We start from the raw sequence: 18,272 nt of genomic DNA, 5'->3' as shown, positions 1-18,272 counted from the left end.
TCATGATCCTAAGCCCGGCGTAGAGTAGTGGTTGGCGCGTTCGTCTAGGGGTCGGAGGTATGACGTCCTTACGCTAGACAAGAATTATGGAATCATCTTGTCAGTGCACGTTAAAGAACCCCAGGTGGTCGAAATTTCCGGAGTCCACTACGGCGTCTCTCATAGCCTGAGTTGCTTTGGGACGTTAAACCCCACAAACCAAACCTAAGCCCGACGTAGAGTAGTGGTTGGCGCGTTAGGCTAGGGCTCAGAGGTATGGCGTCCTTACACTAGAGAAGAATATCATGGAATCATTCTCCTGAGCACGACGTAGAGTAGTGGTTGGCGCATTCGTCTAGGGGTCGGACGTATGGCGTGTCCTTATTCTAGATAAGAATTTTCTCCGGAACCCGGCGTAGAGTAGTGGTTGGCGCGCTCGGCTAGGGGTCGGACGCATAGCGTGTCCTTATGCTAGACTAAGAATTATGGAATCATTCTCCTGAGCCCGGCGTAGAGTAGTGGTTGGCGCGCTCGGCTAAGGGTCGGAGATATGGCGTCCTTGCGCTAGGTAAGAATTATGGAATCATTATCCTAAGCCCGGCGTAGACTAGTGGTTGGCGCGTTCGTCTAGGGGTCAGAGGTATGGCGTCCTTACGCCAGTTAAGAATTATGAAATCATTCTCCTGAGCCCGGCGTAGAGTAGTGGTTGGCGCGCTCGGCTGGGGGTCGGAGGTATGGGGGTCCGGCTCCTGGCGGTGACGCGATTTTTTTTTTTGTGTGTGTGTCAGTGCGAAGAATGTTTGCGAATTCCCAACTCTTCCCGGCCGGCTTTGTCAAAACAGTCGGTATGAGTGATGCAGACGACGCGCGAGACGAGCCATACCTAGGATTCGCAGTAGCCTTTGCGAAATCACGTGATTTTCGCCACAATTTTTACTGTGCAGCTCAGATTGCGAGGGCCTCTCAGCTTTATTTTCTGCTTTGATTCACTTCATGCAAATGCATGAAGAGCTTAGTGCTAAATTTGAATACAGCGTGGCGCTACCGCCTTCTTGGACATCTTTTGCTAGTTCAAAATATAAATATTTGCACAAAACTGTGTATTGTGCCCTCGTTGTCACAATGCCGTTTGGTCTAACGTTTGGAGGTTGTTAGGCTGCCGCCTGCCACAATAATAATAAAAAAAAGAAGATTGGGGGCCTTTTCAAAGCATCGTCTTGGCAACTGAGGCCAGGGCACAGCCTCCAAAGGTACGCCGATTTTGACCGGGCTTTGGCACCCGATGTGCGCCACCGAGGAGTTACAGCGTCTTCGTAACAAGTGACGTCATTGTCACGTGAGCGTCCCGCTGGCGCTATTCGCTGAAGTCTGTGGAGTGTTCTAAAATGCTTCTCTCTAAATGGAGTGCCATCATTCATCGAACCTCCATCTAGGACTCGTTGAAATAGCTGCAGGCACGCACTTTAAATTTTTCTTTTCTTTTTTTTTTTCGGCCTAGACGATGGCCGAGACGCTTGGTTTAAGGCCAACGAAAATTTTCGAAAGAGCTGTCTGTTGCACCTCGTCCCTTGCTCTTGTCTGACTTGCTGTTGCGCTTGCGACTTTGACACGGGTCTGTGTCGAAACCCCTCCGACTGCGCTGTCTTGAAAGGCCTTTGTCGCTGTCAAGGAAAGAGGGTGAAAACTGTCGCAAGCCACGTGGTCCGATTTCACTCTTGACTTTCTTGATTTCTTTGTTGCTGCTCCTGTTCGTATCTCCCTCGGTTTTTAGCCCACGCAAAAGTGCACGCCTTCGAAAAAGCCCCCCCCCCCCCCCCCGGCCCTCCTCGTGTTGTACGGTACAGGGAAGCACGCGAGCTAACTGCCCACTCTAGGTGGCGTTGGCTGACTGCGTCTTTCGTGGCAAATACAAACAGAGGGGGGAGTCAGCAGTCGCAGATTTTGGCGCGAAGTGGTTCTCAAGCTGTGAAAGGGCACCGCGATAGAGGGCGCACTTGGGCCTCTCACCTACAAATTTTCAAATCCCACGTGAGCAGTACTCACCCGACCTCATATGTCACACCATGCAGTTGGGAAACGCCGTCTCAAAAAGTGACGGTTTCTTTTAGCCAGTTTTCGGTTGCTTTTCGATGGTGGGCGCCATCTATAAGCGGCCAATAAAAACTGACCCCTAATGTCGCCATTGTCTACTACAGAGTATTTTCTTCCTGATTTCGCCTCCTAATTAATCTTTTATTTTTGCACTATAAGCTCCGCCGTTAAAGGAGTATCGACACGTACATTTTCTGTTTCGGTATCTTTGCTTTAATCGATCCACGATGGTCCAAAACAGATGGACTGTGACCCAAAAAGCCCCAGCGCAGCTCAATTATCAGGGTCAGTTTCGACCTCTCCGATCACGAGCGCGCGATGACGTCAAAGATGCGAGAGCTAAGCGAGATGAATGGATGGTGGATGGATGGATGGAATATAGGAGCGTCCCCTTTGGAACGGGGTGATAGCAGTAGCTATCATGCTCATTTTTCTCGCTATATCTTAATTATTGTTTTAGATTGGTTAACTATACCATCATTCTATTTATTGAATCTTAGTAGGTACGCCCACTCCTTGTATATGTGTTCGGTATTAATGCAGCTAGCTTAAAATTGCGGAGAGGACTGATGGGATACCCATTGCGTTTGCGCGTTTTTTAGTGTTAATGAGCTTTTCATGGGCCCTTTACCTTGGGCTTTGAGGTTGTATTCCGGTCTCATTGCTGCCATCTCAAAGGCGAAGCCCTATTAGTTGGCAGCGCCTACCAACTTCCACGCCATGCGGTCACGTGACGTCACGCAACTCGACGACCAGTCAGTACACGCGTCCGTGTCACCTGACATCTATAGTGCCTAGGCACTATATACCCCATGCCAGTATCAGTGACCGCGATTTTTCGCTCACAGAGCCGAAGATGGATTTTCTGGAGCACGGGGCCTCCAAGGCTGTCGCTTTAAAACTGTCCTCCGTTGTCGCCGTTACCTACTGTAAAGTGTTTTTTCTTGCTTCTTTTGCCGCTTACTGTTCTAACGCGATAGCGCGCTAAACGCCCCGTTCTCCGAAAATCCGCCTTTGGCGGCCGTCCATCGGCGTAGTGAGCGAAAAATCACGAGCATGGGGTGGCAGCTGTCATGGCCGCGCACTGACTGGCCGTAGTGTCGCCTGCCAGGACCCTTGCATTGACGTTACCCCAAGGCCACGCGATCACTTTCATACGGCTTGTTTAAATCGGGGCTTTCTATATGTTGGCTAGTTGCCTACGCTATCGCGTCCATATCTTAAAGGCGGTGCTTAAGTGTCCCCCCTAATATAATTACACTATGCTAATTAGCGTCACATTATTGCGAGTACTAAAGACGTGGTTATGGCTTTCATTTTCTAAGTGCTATGTGTACGCGTAAAGCAGTATAGGCTGTGCCGAGCAACCTGCTTAGTGATTGGTAATCGGTAGTTGTATTAGTAATTGGTATTCAGTAATTTTGATTGCTAGTTGATATTGATGATGTCATATTCTAGAGCAATATTCTAGCAATATTCTAGAGCACTATACCTCAGCCCTCCATACCTCAGCCACTGTCTGGGGGAAAGTCACGTGGTTGCTTAGGCTTAGTTCAGCTAGAGAATCGGAAAGGTTTTCACTTCTCGCGGAGGCCGCTAGGGCAACAGCCAATGGCGTTGTGAACGTGATGGCATCCTCTGGGTACAGTGGGCTAGAATGCCACTGTACTCTGGGAGTTCTGTTATGGTGGCTAGAAGGGGGAGGTGACGCCAACGGCGGACGGAAGCCGCTCCTCCATTTCAAGCCGGGTGTAGGTGGCGCTGTTGGCCGTAGTGCGATGCATGGTACGCGCCGCTCGCCTTCAGCCACGGTACTTGAACATACGTATGCCCGCCGTGTGTGCAACGCGTCGGCCTTTCAGTGATGTTGTTGCAGGTAATGGTTTAGCTCATTAAACTCGAATCGAACCTGATTACGGCTGACAGAATTCAATTGCATGAAGTAAGACTAACCGGCCAAGAAGACGCACACAGGAAAAATCGACACAGAAAGTCCAGCCTCTTTCTTTCTGTGTCGATTTTTCCTGTGTGAGTCTTCTTGGCCGGTTAGTCTTACTTCATGCAATGCACCAACTAGCCCAACAACGTGTTTTACAGAATTCAATTTTAAGCCGTGGTGGTGCAGTGGTTAGGGCGTTCGGCTGTTGTGCCCAAGGATGAGGGATCGCATCCCGGCCGCGGCGACCGCTTTTCACTGAATGCGAAAAGCAAGGCGCTCGTGTCCTGTGCGATGGTAGTACAAGTTAAAGAACTCCAGGTGGTCAAAATTTAGGAGTCCTCCACTACGGTGTCTCTCATAGCCCGAGTAATTTTGGCACATTAAACCCAACAAACAAAACAATTAAAATCGATCGGCTGGTACTCCAATACTTCTGGTGTGTAGAATACGGGCATATCTATCCTTTCAGTTCCAGGAGTTGAAAGGTCTTGAATGAGTCCCGTCGGATCGAGATAGTGCATGTCGAAAGTAGAAGACAGACCAAGAGAATGAGTCTTCAAGGTATACTGCGCACACAAAACACAAGGACGAGAAAGGTACACAACAAGCGCAGCTGTTGCGCTTGTTGTGTACATTTCTCCTTGTTTTGTGTGCGCGCAGTATACCTTGAAGATATATCTGACCAACTCTACCAACTACGCACTATTTCAAGAGAATGAGGATGGAAGGATGTTTCGGCCCCGTGCGGTCGCATTTTTTTTCCACGACGTTGTTTGCCCCAAGGCATAAAATAATATGTAAGAAGAAAATTAAAAGGGGTAATAAATGAAAGAAAAAAGGTTGGCTGTTCTTTGGTCGATGTTTTCCACCTCCTTCAGTTTCAAGGATACGAAGCATCAGCATTACTCCTAAAAAATGTGATTGGGGATCCAAACAAGCAAAACGAAGCATAGCAAAAATTTATTGCACATCGTAGTAATAGCAATGTACTGCACATCATAACATTCAGGGTAATTAAAAATAACAGGTACATTTACACATGCTTCTGTGCATTGGAAAGAAAAAAAAACATTAAACATTGATTATCAACACTGCATCCATCGCTTGGCACTAAGAAATGGGGAGGCAAGGATATCACTTCCCGTTAAATAAAAAAATATATATTACATTCGACCTTGAATAAACATGCAACTTAGAGAACCCTCCTAAGTTTCAGCACTTTCATTCTTCCCTGCTTAGCGTTGCGCTTACAGTTCTGGGCCTTAACATAGAAGTGCTGCCTGGTAAGAACATAAAATTGGATAATTTTGCTTGGGAGGGACGTACTGTGATTTTTTTTTTTCGCTGGAGTTCATCTGTTCGGCGAAATTAGGCCCTCACATTAACATGTCAGCAGCGCAACACATCTGGTCATAAACGAGAGATCACGCTGGCAGCCACGAACAGACAGGAACGCTGCCGCACCGTCCATACACCGCGCGCGAACCTGCACACGCGCGCGATCGCGTGACTGAATCGCCAAGCTGACCGCAGCGCCACGGCGGCCTTCGCGGCAGCGCTTGAACCAGAGGATCGCGCTTTCTCAGCGGATACGCCGGCGCTGGCGCCACCTCCCCCTTCTAGCCACCATAGTTCTGTGTAAGCGTGGCCTGACTCGAGCGGCGCCACCGCTGCCGCCACCTCTAGAGTCTGACCGTGGTGTGAACTCTCCATAGCGCGCTGTCGCCGCTTGGGGGCAGTACGGAGTGATGACGGGAACGCCTGAGGAAATTGGGCAGTAACAGATGGGCAGCTAAGGTATTTAAATACCTGTACCTAAAAAGCGTTGACTCACAATGGAGGAAAAGAACTAGGAAACTAACTAGTAAGTATGCTAGTAACAAGGACGGAGAAATAAAGAGCATTAAGCAACAGGTGAAAAACACAGAAGGTAAAAATTGGATAAATTCGATGAAAAAAAATACAGTGTGGAATTATACCGAAAGTGGAAAATGCAGATCAGGAAGGAAGATTTCTTTGATAACTCAAGAGGCAGTGCCCTACTTTTTGAAGCTAGATCAGGGTGCCTTAGAACACGCAGCTACAAAAAGAAATTTACCAATGGAGATGACGCATGTGCTGTATGTGGAAACTCCAGTGAAACAATTGACCATATTATACTCGAATGCAATGGTATCCATCCGGAAGTTGATGCAGGCGCAATCACTGTTCCTGAAGCTCTGGGGTTTAGAGATAACAATGGCCGGGTGAATAAACCGGCGGTGGAAACTAGCAAAAAACGGCTGGAAGATTGGTGGCTTAAAAGGAGAGAAGTGACATAATGTTAGTAATGTAGGAGCAAAATTTAATAAATAGAATGATGGTTTAGTTAACCATTCTAAATCAATAATTAAGATATATGGAGAAAAATGAGCATGATAGCTACTGCTACCACCCCGTTTCAAAGGGGACGCTCCTATAGTCCATCCATCCATCCATCGTCACGGGAATGGACGCGAAGTCCTCAGTCGTATGTGAAGTCTCATAAGAAGCGGGTGGTGACGAATCGTAAGCAGAGAACGCGTGACTGGGTCCATTAACGCTCTCGCGTTTAAGCTTGATCCAATTTTTTTCTTAGGAAAATTTAGGATGAGAACTTGTACTAGAAAGGCTCGCCCCAACGACATGCCTTTAGGTTTTAGCGATCTTTGTGTGTGTGTGTGTGTGTGTGTGTGTGTGTGTGTGTGTGTGTGTGTGTGTGTGTGTGTGTGTGTGTGTGTGTGTGTGTGTGTGTGTGTGTGTGTGTGTGTGTGTGTGTGTGTGTGTGTGTGTGTGTGTGTGTGTGTGCGTGCGTGCGTGCGTGCGTGCGTGCGTGCGTGCGTGCGCACGCACTTCTGTGACGCATTGCCAATGCGTTTCAAAAGTAAAATCGTTGTGATCCTCGTGGCAACCTGCCGGCCTGGTAATACCTCTCTTGATTCTGAAGGATGCATTTTCATAATTATTACTTGTTTGTCATTGTACCGCGCAGCTTTTTTAAATCTTTGTTTTCGTCTCACGGGTTCCACTGAGATGTTGAACTCGCAAGTTCTGGTAGCAAACGCGCAACAGTAGTCTCCCAGGCCGTCGCACGGTGTCAGCGGCACGTAACGAGGTAGAGGTGTCGTCTACTTCGACGCACGCCCGCCAGGGATATATGCGGCCTCTTCCTGGCGGCGACCCTATTTATCCACTGTTGTGGCGCTCCCGCCAGCCGAGCCTGCCGTCTCGCTCTGGTTCGGAGGAACCCCGGCTGGAAGTCCTTGGGTCGCTTGTCTCGCTCTTGTTGTCGCGATTTTTTTTTTTCTTTTCTTTCATCTCTCTCTCCGTGTGCAGCCTCTCCCCGGGTTCGAGCTCCCGAATCCCTGTGTTGGTTGCTGGCGCTGCTTTCTGCTGCTGCGTACCTCGGCTCGACCGCGTTTTCAGCGGCTCCGAGTTGGATTTGAAGGCAGCGGAAGAAAGAAAACACGAAGAGCGTTTTTCTGGCTGGGTTCGCGAGTAGTGTGGTATTTATAACCATTTAGCCCTCCCGTCGTCTTTTTTTTTTTTTTTTTAATTTGTTCATTGTACTTTCTGTCACTCCCTTCGTCTCATTCTGCCCGGCCCGGTGATGGAGGAAGCTCAGGAGGAACGCCGTGCGGCCTTTGGTTATGGAGGGGGTTGCGGTCGGAAAAAGACTGGAGGAAGGAAAGGGGGTGACGCGGCGCTTTGCGCCCGGAGAGGAACCAGGAATGACATTGCGAAGCGAAAACAAACAAAATATTAAAAAGAAAAGACTGCAAACGAAGGCGCCTGCCGACGAGAGGCGCCTGCTCCGTGGTTGCGCATCCGAGGCGACTTATTCGTTCGTTCTTTTTCTCTATCGAGTTCATCTTTTTTCATTTCCAGCGTCGTTGATTTGCTCGCTCGTTCCGCGCTTTGTGGCCGGTCGGCCTGGCTTGGCGCGCCGGCTCGACTTGCATATTCCAGCCAATTTGTGCCCCGTACCATCGCGCACCCTTCATCCGTGCGTCGTCGCCGTATGTGCGCGTTTTGTCCAGCTAGCGGCGTTTCCGTCGCGTGGCTCTGTTGGAGAAGCCTTCGCCCTGGTGCTCGACCGTTCTTCGCCCCGTTCTTCGCCGTGCGTCGTCGTTCTGCTGACGCTTGACCGCGTTTGTGACCTTGTCGAAAGCTGTAACTCTGCTTGAAAAAAGAAAAAAACTATTTTTGTTCTCGGTATTTTCTGCTACGTCGCTCGTCAACGTGTCTGTGCGTCTGCAACGGACTGCTTCGCCGAGACGTTTGGCGCTGGACATAAGCGCGTAGCGTTCAAGTGAAAGCCCGCTGTCTTGTGCCTTTCTAGGGGTGGACCGTCTCTTTTTCTTCTCTCTCATCGTCGTGGGCTTTTGTGTTTTCGCCCGTTGTCGTCTGCTCGCTTTCATCGTCATCGCCTGACTTTGTGTTTCCCGTCGTCTGCTAGCTCGCCCGAGTCGTGGTCTGCGTCGCGACTGTTTTGCAAGGAAACTTTCTCTGAGCCGCGCTCACCGTAGTCCCACCTCAGCTGTGCTGAAGATACGCCATCTCTTTTCACGCGTGTAGAAATCGGCCTCGCGCCGTGGTAAATTGGACGGCACGATCTCTTCTTTTCAGGCGGCAGGCAGTGAAGTAATCGGTTTCGTTCGTCAGTGCGTACGCGTGCGCACTCCGGTTTCTAGTTCTTGTGTCGTCAACTTCGTGTACGAAAAAAAAAAAAGGGGGGGGAACTGCGTGTCGTCTGCTCTTGCAGCGGCGGCTCCGCTCAGTGTCAGTTTGGCGACGAACTTTTTTTCGTTCCGTTTATCACTTGCTTCTTCTCGCCTTGTCACCTTTCGTGCCGTTGCGAGCTGTTAAGTGCGGTGTATCTGAAAATATGTGCTGACGTTATTATGCATGCTTGAGCACAGTGCGTTTTTTTTTTTTTTTTTTTTTGGACCACTCGTCTGTTCACCTCGGCTACAACGGTGTGCGATAAGATATTGAGATACGTCTCATCTAGGCGCAGGGTGTTAAGTCCATGAGGGTTTGGTGCTTCCGAGCTTACGCTCTGTTCGGCCGACCTTGTTCGCGGTTCTGAGCGCCCGCCTTCAGCGTCGCTGTTGCTAAACAGAAAGAAAGAAGTAGCAACAAAGAAGATCGTGGGAGGGTAGTTGCGGGCCGCAATCTCGCCGCCGGCCGGTTCTCATTGTTGCGTCGGATATCCTGGAAGAGAGGAGAGGACGCGCTTCATCGCCCGCGGTGCACGGGGTGACCGCAACAGCGGAGCAGCGAGTTGCGTGCCATAGTCTGGATATAACCGCGTCGACGCCTGGAATTCATGAAAGTCGACGCTTCTGTGAGAAGGAATTCCGGATCTATTCTAGCCGCCCACCTTTGAGAGGTCACGGAAGTCCGTGAAGCAAGAGCGATCGGAACCAATTCCTCGTCTGCTCCGCTCGAAGATATCGTCTGCTGGACTCTCCTGTGGTGGAGGTCTGCGTGGTGGGAAGTTTACTGCAGAAAGCATATCGACATCGCGTCGTCTGCTCAGAGTGGTGGCATCGGATCTGTGTGCGTGTGCCATAAGTAATTGTGCAGTGGGATTCGGCCTCAGATCGACCCTCGCCCTTTGCCGAGATTTCACGCCTAGAAAATCACCTGCGTCAAGAAGCCGGTGGAAAAAGTGTATGTTCACGATCACCAGTGTAGAGTGGCCAGGTAGCGGTTATCGAGGCCACACAAACGACGAGCGTCGTTGAGAAAGTGCGTCGTTGTGCTGAAGTCTGCGAAGGGAAGCTCTAGCCCTGCCTTCCGTTTCGACTGTTTACATTTGGCGACGTCCATGACCGTTTGACGGGCCCCATCAGCGAGTGAGTGCTTCGCAAGGAGGATTGGTCGCCAAGGCAAACACCGCTCTTGTTTCACTTTTTGCGGTGTCTTTACGGTGTCGTCTGGTGGATCGAGTTTTCGTTTCGCCCTGCGATCGACAAGCAGACGTTTTTGGACGGCGAGACCTCGCAGATGTGCCTACTGCTCAGTTTACCTGAGGGAGGGGGCAACTTTGTGTTCTTCGGTCTAGCGACTTGAGTCTTATTTTTTGTTTGTTTCTTTGTTTGGACTTGGAATTCTGACAGTTGGCGTAGCGTATCTTTCCTGCACAGTTGCAATCCTGTCTTCCAGAAAAGGAGCAGCCGTGAACGGCTCGCGGGTCTTCGAGACTGTTCCGAAGTGCTTCTGGTGTCCCACTTAAGAGAGCGTGGGATCGTATTAGTTGCACTGGTATCGCGTCGAGTTCCATCCCTACGTAACCCGTTCGCGACCGTCGTCATGTCGTACGGCTTCTTTGGCGGCGGCGGGGGTAGCCGCTACGGCGGCTACTCCTCGGGCCTGGGCACTCCGTACAGCTCGCTGTCCGCACCGACGGCGTTGAGCCGCTCGCTGTCGCCGTCGCCGAGCACGTACGGAGCCGGCGCCGACCGGCCCCGAAGCCCCCTGCGCGCCAGCGCCGGCCTGAGCGCCTACACTGCGGCAGGCGCCCGCATGTCGCCCTCGCGCAGTCCCACACTGTCTCGGAGCTACACTGGGGCTGGCCGGACGGCCGGAGGTCTTGCCTCGCTATACGTGAGTGCGTGCTTGAGCGCTCCAATTGTGAGTTGGAGCTGTGATGGTGTCCATGTTAAGGAAAAATCCTTGTAGACGGCTTGCTGAGGGGACACGGTTCATCCTTCCAGATTTTTTTTCTCTCGAGCATCGATTTTTCAGGTACAGCGGCAGCAAGGCAGAGTGGTAGGGCATATGCATCGGTCATGCTGCTGTAGAGAGTGCATTGTGTTCTGCTTCGTGCAGAGCAATCCTCTCGAAGCAAGTGCTACCGCAGAGTTCTGGGAGTTATATTAATGACTGCTTTGTTGTAGACCTACTCAGCATTGGCGGATCCCCGTAAACTTTGGAATGACATCATTACCACTTTTGAGTTATTGGTTAGTTCACTGTCTTGATACCATCTGATTACGCTACCCTTCCAGGTTAATTCAGTTGATTAGAGCAACAGCCCTATATAGACGATGGTCGCGGGTTCGAGCTCCGCATCAGCATGAATTTCTATGCTACCATGAAGTTTGTGTAAAAGCCATGTAGCTTTTCTTTGTAACCATATGGCGGAGCTTGAGGTGGGCGCTAAGAAATTGGTCACTCCCTTATAAGTAAATAATAGAATACATTAATTACTTTTATAAGTAACAATTGCAAGTGATTCCTTGGGCTGTTAATCACCATTAGGGGCTCTTTTTGGTATCGCCTGCACTAGATGCAGTGGGTAAAACATTAGTCATAGCTTCTTGGGGTTGCGATGCATAGTAGCCAATGATTGGCAAGGGGGTTCCTCTGCATTAATCAGAACAGCCTACGAGATGACACTGTCTTCAGCAGCAGTAATTATGGGCATACCTTGGCCCTCTCAATTCTTTCTCATCACTGTCTTCCGGCACTGCAGCACCAAGCAGTTGATGCTCATACAGTATGTAATTATAAAAATCTGGAAGGCTTTACGGGCTAACACAGCGTCATGTTGGTCATTTGGAAGCACCTGTAAACAGTAGGGAAAGTTTTGACGGACACGGAAAGTTCCCTTCTTTGTGCAGTGTCAAGTGCAAAAACTAACTTCGAATTTTCTGATGAGCATCATGGTATTGTTACCCTTATTGCATCTGCTGGTAACGATACAAAAATAACAAGACAGTTTAGGTTGCGGTTAATCACGCTAGCATCGTCAGCCCCGTTTTGCCACGGTTGTTGAGTTCCCATTGTTTTTCTGGATTTCAGCTAGCTTGTTTGCATTGTCATATCATATGACGTATTCTTCCCACATTAGCAGGAGTGTCAAGGATAAAAAGCTCGGCTTTAACTAATCTATATGAACATGAAGTCGTATGAAGCGTACAGGTTCTATAACTGTTTTGCAGTCGATTTCATTGATGAAAATTTTTTTGCCAAAGGCCCTCTCTTCTCTAAATGGACAATCTAGTCTCTGAGAAAGGCATGGCCCATAGTATATGTGCCATAAAGGCTGCTTTATTTTAAACATTGGGCTGCTTTTAAGTAACGACAAATGGTTTGTGGTTCCAATTGGCACGCAATCATGTCCTGCGGTTGCTTCATCTTGCCATGTGGCCCTTCAGCAGTTTCATGTCTTTAATCAGTGCATGACTTAATTTCTACTGTTAAAAGCAGCTGTTCTTTTTTGTGATTAAAACTCTGTGCAGAGTGCTCCAGACACGGTGCGGAGTCGCAGTGGCTCCACGGGCTCCCTAGCGGACAGCACCAAGTCCGAGACAGAGTCGAGACTCAGCAGCAGTGTGGCAAGCCTCCAGGGTGACGATGAGCTCAACTACAAAAAGGTAAAAGGCAGTTTGTTTCGGTACCGTTTGAGTGTAAGAATGAGCATGATGTCCTTTGGCAACATTACACAAAGCGCACCAGTGCAGTCATTTTTGTTCAATGTCATGCTGATGCATTGCACTGTATGTTCCACTGTAATGTCATTGCAAGACTCCTGGTCCCAAGTAGCTTCATTTTATGTCCAATCTTTTACATGGCGAAACTCTGCTTGCTCCAGATGAAAAAAACACAACGCAAAATAATTTGCTAATCTTGGTGTACAATTTATGGACATTTCTAGGAGTTTGTGAATTAGGCCTTCGCATCACCCTGTCATCATTGCCTCTTTTGAAAGTAGATCTTTTACTCAAAAGATCTTGAGCATTATAAACGTTGGTAATCAACTTACATGTCTGTCAACAGTTATTAGTGAGCTTGTGTACAAAGGTTTTAGAGGTAACAAAGAACACCATCGAGTCATTATATCAGTGTCTGCTCGTTTACTCAACATCTCCCCCTTTTGGGGTGGATGCAGCTCTACACCGAACTGAAGGAGGATTACGACAAGCTGAAGGGCAAGCTGTCTCGGACCGAGGATGAGCTCGAGACGACGAGACGTCAGCTCGAAAAGGCGCAGTTGGTGAGCACAAGGGAGAGGGGCTGCCTTCACCAGTAACATATTGATATCTGTTGCTGCGCTTACACCTCTTGGTGCTTAGCTGGTAGTTCACCTAACAGTCGTCTACCACAGCATATGTGCCTTGAATTTGGAACACCAGTTCATACGGCTGCACAAGCCGTAACTTGTGTGTGCTTACTGTCCCTGCGAGCTTGCATTACTTCTTTTGTTCTTTGCAAATTGCCTAACCAAACTTAAAAAGTTGTCTTTGTAGTATTGAGCATGTGGTCGACAGAATTATTGCCATTCTTTAGGGTGCCACCATATTCTTAGCTTCACTTAAAATGCCAGGTTACCACTTTTATACTGCTACCAGCAAGACTGATTGGCTGTACTCGTAAACATAATAATTGCTAACCTGGCTTGCATTGCTGTGCCATCAGCTCATGTTGCTACCTTTACAGATCGTATGCCTGTGCTTTTACTGAGTAGTCAAATTTTGGATAATCCAGACTTGAAGGAGAAAGAGGGAGAATGTACGAATTACAGTTGAACCTCGATATGACGAACCTCACTACAATAAAGTTCGCGATACAACAAACTTTTTTAATTTCAGTTTCTTGCTGCTATCAGAGTGAATGTATTTTTTCTCTTGATTTAACAAAATAGTTTCACGCGACTGTTTCGGTACGTCAAAGTTTTTCAGGCATAGAAAGCAAATTTGGACCAACCCTACCCTCTAGAAGGCCCCCTCCCCCTTCCCCAAATTTTACTTGTTGCAGTAACGTGAAGGATGTTTGTAGAAGCAATGCAGGTAGAATAAAAGAAAATTTTTCCCCTCCACGATGCCCTATGTACATGGTTGTTCAAAATGCACATGATGCTTCACTGTCCGGAGTGACGGTCTGACTGTTCCGACTTCTACAGCAATATTGTCGAGCATCCATTTTATTTTCTTGCATGCAAAGATGTGCTGAAACAGTAATTTCGTTCACTTAAACAACTCCAGCCATCGGTCACTATTCAAGTTGTCCTAATTTGATCAGAAATACCTCGAGGGCAATATATATTCTTTATGCACAGCAGATGTATGGAGCTGCTCAGATCTGCAGAATATCTGGATTGAAGGGATAGTTTGAGATAGCTGATTTCGAGTTAATGAACCTTCATTCGCTGGCTGCTTGCTTTGTTTGGTGTTTCTCATGAAATCACCTGTACTATCCTCGCATGCGCTCGTAGCCAAACTAAATCAGAATTTTTAGGGATGTGCAATATCATTTGTGTCACTGAAAGACAAATACCTTGGTGCAGCGAAGCTTGTGATATAGCGGAATTGTTTTTTTGAAAAGTATTACTTCGTTATATCGAGGTTCTACTGTACGTTGAGCTCCCACGAAGGGCATTCTGGTTGGCTTTCTTAACACATCTGACGTTTCCCAAAGCCATTGGTTGAAATAAACGGCAAGCTCAAATTAACTAAGCAAGAGTTTATAAAATTTTGCTATAATTACCTGGATGTAGCTTGTCGAAGATGTTAACATGGAGGTCATTTTTGCTTGTGTGGAGTGGAAAAAAAGTAGTCCAATATTTACTAACATTATAATTTCAATAGGTTGATTTTTCACTTGGGAAAAAGAATACACTGCGTTACATTTTTCTGATGTTTCCCGCTTTGAATGGTTCCCAGCTTTGTCCCATTGCACTCTGTATGCTTGGCTGGACTTGCTTTTTTTTCCCCCGGCACATTGGCGACTGCGTAAAGCCGCTTTTGCATTGTCATAGCCGTACATACACCTGTAATAACTTCCTGGCGCACATGCGCACATTTGTTTGAAATAGCCTTTCTGTTGTAGGTTTGGTAGGGCTTAAGATTATTATGTTGACTATGATACAGCCATTTATTTTTTTTCTTTTTGGTGTTTGCCTGTGCATTGTTGCAGGCTCTAGGCTGTCTGATCGGAACCTAGAATGAACTTTGTAATCTCAAGCTGACATACCCTTATAATGCATCGGCTATACCTTTGTATAGTCGTACACTTTGAGGCTGTTGTGTAGGTATAGCTATGTACTAGTAGTTTGGTGTCTGGCAAAACATTACCACAGGTAGTTAAATTTAATGTAGGCTGCCTTTTTTCTTCTTTGTTAAAGGGACCCTGAAAATATACTTAATAAAGAAAATACATGCAGACATTTTTATTCCTAAATGAGCTTACTGTCATTGAAAATGTCAGCAATCAAAAGCTCCCCCTCTCCCCCATCAACTCAGCACAGCTTACAGCAGCACACTATCGCATTCCATCCCTTTGCGTGACTAGGGCATACCCAAACAATCCATTTGACGTCAGCGGTTATTTATGGGTGGCTAAGACCATTCAGCGGGGTGTGGCCTTAATAGGTTGCAAGCTTTTTGCAAGGAGCGAATTATGAAAAGTTTTCTCAATTATTAAATTCGTGTATATTCCCCCTTCGAAAGCTGTTTGTAGCACTGCGAAAGGCAGGGACGACAGGGCCCAATCAGGATCATGCACAGAATAATAGATACGCGACAGTAGGAGCACGGTTTTAGTCAAACCCACTTATAACAATGCCACTTTGAACAATATATTGGATATAACAATAGACAGCCGTAGCACTGTCAACTTTGCCATGTGTTCTATGGTAAAATAACCCACATACTATAACGATGCTGTAACAGTACATTGTTGGTTATAACAATTACATTTGATCACTGAGTGCAAATCCTAGCAGGAAAAGAAAAACACACAAACACTGCGACCATGCCAGCCAAACCACATCACGAAGTCCTAAGAATGATCAAGTCCCTGCGGGCCGTCATTTATGCTGAAAATCTTATGCTCCGCTTTGTGCGGCAGTTGGACGCTCTGAGATGTTAACAATATTGGCTTGAAGCAGTCAAATTAAATTTAATCTGATTACTTATTTTTGCCTCGAATAAGTGAAAAATGTAAGCTACTTCCTCTTTAATAAAATTCCTCAATTTCTCGTTTCTCTTTTTTTTTTTTCTTTTTTTTTTGGCTTAGCCCAGTTATAACAATTATTGGTTGTAGCAATGATATTTTCGTGGCACTTCAATATTGTTATAAGTAGGTTGGACTGTATCTGTTATTCTACCCGTGAATCTGATTGGACCCGGTTGCCTCTGCCTTTCGCAGTGCTGCAAACAGCTTCCGAGACATAGTATAGACCTTTTAATTTTGGCTTGAGTATTCACTATGGCCGCCTGTACGGGTTTGTTGCATTAGAATATGACCGTGAATACTTTTTCAGGGTCCTTTTAATTTGAAATGTCAGATTATTTTGTTTTCCTGAAACTAGAGTAAATGAATGTCACAAGTTTGCGGTGCACAGTCTGGTGACTTACGTGTTCGAAAGTGAGTTTCGAGCTTTGCAGGCTATATATACATGCATACTGCGCGGTATTTTCTTTTTCAAAATCGCCCACTGTAGCATGGAGGGCTCAGCGTGATTCTGTATACAGGATGCAGAGAGGATATGGTAGCACTTTTTTTTTTCCTAGCCAAAATTTATCTCTGCCATCTATATATGCCTGGACCCGCCGGGGTGGCGCAGTGGTTACGGCGCTCGACTACTGCACCCAAGGACGCAGGATCGAATCCCGGCCTTGGCGGCCGCTTTTCGATGGAGGCGAAAAGCAAGGCGCCCGTGTGCTGTGCGATGTCAGTGCACGTTAAAGAACCCCAGGTGGTCGAAATTTCCGGAGTCCTCCACTACGGCGTCTCTCGTAGCCTGAGTCGCTTTGGGACGTTAAACCAAAAAAATATATATATATATGCCTGGCACAGGCTGTATACCAGAAACTACGGCATCATTGATGCGATTATTTTTATTTTATTATCTTTTTTGACATCTTGTATAAACTTGATTGCCGTGGACATTTTCTTTTTGTTCTTTCATTTAGATATTTGTAGTTGCCTCCGTCGTGGATGTTTTATCCGGAGTGCTGATAAGTTGTCTTGGCTGGTCAGGGTCCTTGTATTTTTTTTTTACTTGATCATAAATTGACTTTGCCTCTGTTGTCTTGTGTTTGCAGTATTCAAATATGAGAAATTTCATGTCAGCATTCAGTGGTTCCAACAGCTACAACCTGTTGTTTGCTGTGTTTAATATGAAATTACATTCTAGTTGTTCTGCTCCCTCCCAGTGTCTTTGTGAACCCATTGGCTGTCTCCACCGTGCGGTGGGTGTCTACATTAAAGAGAAAAAAAAAATGTGCTACATTTACCATTTTGTATTTCCCTGTAAGCCGTGTCCTTAATGCAATAACTGTAGGTTCGACGTTGTGCAAAACGCTGCTTTAATCCTCGTTTTTGGCAGACCTTCTTTAGTTCGAACTGAGCCAAGAGGAATAAAAATTTACAGGTTTTTAAATGACGGGCTAAAGAATTACTGAACATTTAAACAGTAGATAACTACTTTTGTGTACATGCTTACTAAATAAAGTTCATTACACAAATGTTTGAGAAAAGCCAGTTCAATTTAGTCTAATTTAGGAACCATTGAGGTGTACGTGGCATCCTTAAAGCATTAACATTTTAATGGGAATACTGATGTAAAGTGTAGCCATTTCAAACTATAGCCAGTATTTCTTGCTGCACACCTAAGAGTGATGTATGAGGAACTGGATGAGTGCAGCCCACCTTGTTTTTGAACTCTGAACGAGGGTCCTTATTCAGGAAACATGTTTTCGAGAAGGAAAAAGTTGGCCTTGGTTTGGTTCTAATGAAGGTCTGCCTTGTTCTTGTTGTTTGCCACCAAGCATTACCCGCGTCACTTTCTGTGGTGTGTGTGTCTTACTGTACTGTGTGCTCCCGCATGCTTTCAGAACAATCGGAATTCGCTCAGCGATGCTGAGAAAAGGGTGAGTGAGCCTGATAAACCTCTCGCATTTTTAACCCAACCGCTTGTGTTGTCACCCCACTCCAATTTGGTGCAATTCCACTCCCAGTGTTCACATGTTGCCGTTATGGTGGTGTTGTAAAGCTCGCCGGGGAAAGTGTCGGTAACAGTTAGCGGGCCCCCTGTACGATCTCAGCCTGGAATAATACGGAGTGCGCAGGTGGCGCTTCGACTCTGCTGAAATGCACCACCGTGACACCTAACATAACGGCAGAACTTGGCTAGTTGGCTCGGTTGTAGCGCAGGGAGTGTTTGCCATGGGAGGCCGTCGTCGCTCCCACGGCCCTCATGTTCACACCACTCGAGTAATGCTGCTCT

At 47.1% G+C, this 18,272-nt stretch overlaps 1 protein-coding gene across 4 annotated transcripts in view; it reads left to right on the top strand.

Annotated features, from left to right (window-relative positions):
- Mbs (Myosin binding subunit) overlaps positions 1-18,272 on the top strand; it is an 86,247-nt gene that overhangs the window by 52,690 nt on the left and 15,285 nt on the right. For 2 of the 4 annotated variants that reach the window (XM_084583245.1, XM_084583246.1), the window contains exons 14-16: positions 12,283-12,417; positions 12,933-13,037; positions 17,881-17,916. In XM_084583245.1, the coding sequence (XP_084439371.1) occupies positions 12,283-12,417; positions 12,933-13,037; positions 17,881-17,916 (276 nt within the window). The remainder of the gene's footprint in view (positions 1-12,282; positions 12,418-12,932; positions 13,038-17,880; positions 17,917-18,272) is intronic. The other 2 variants (XM_084583247.1, XM_084583248.1) reach the window with 1 other exon arrangement.

This window comes from Amblyomma maculatum, chromosome 11 (genome assembly GCF_055883805.1).
Source record: "Amblyomma maculatum isolate TAMU_Amacu chromosome 11, ASM5588380v1, whole genome shotgun sequence".
Taxonomy (NCBI): Eukaryota; Metazoa; Arthropoda; class Arachnida; order Ixodida; family Ixodidae; genus Amblyomma; species Amblyomma maculatum.
Note: the sequence above shows the minus strand (reverse complement) of the source record. Positions and strands in the feature narration are given on the sequence as shown.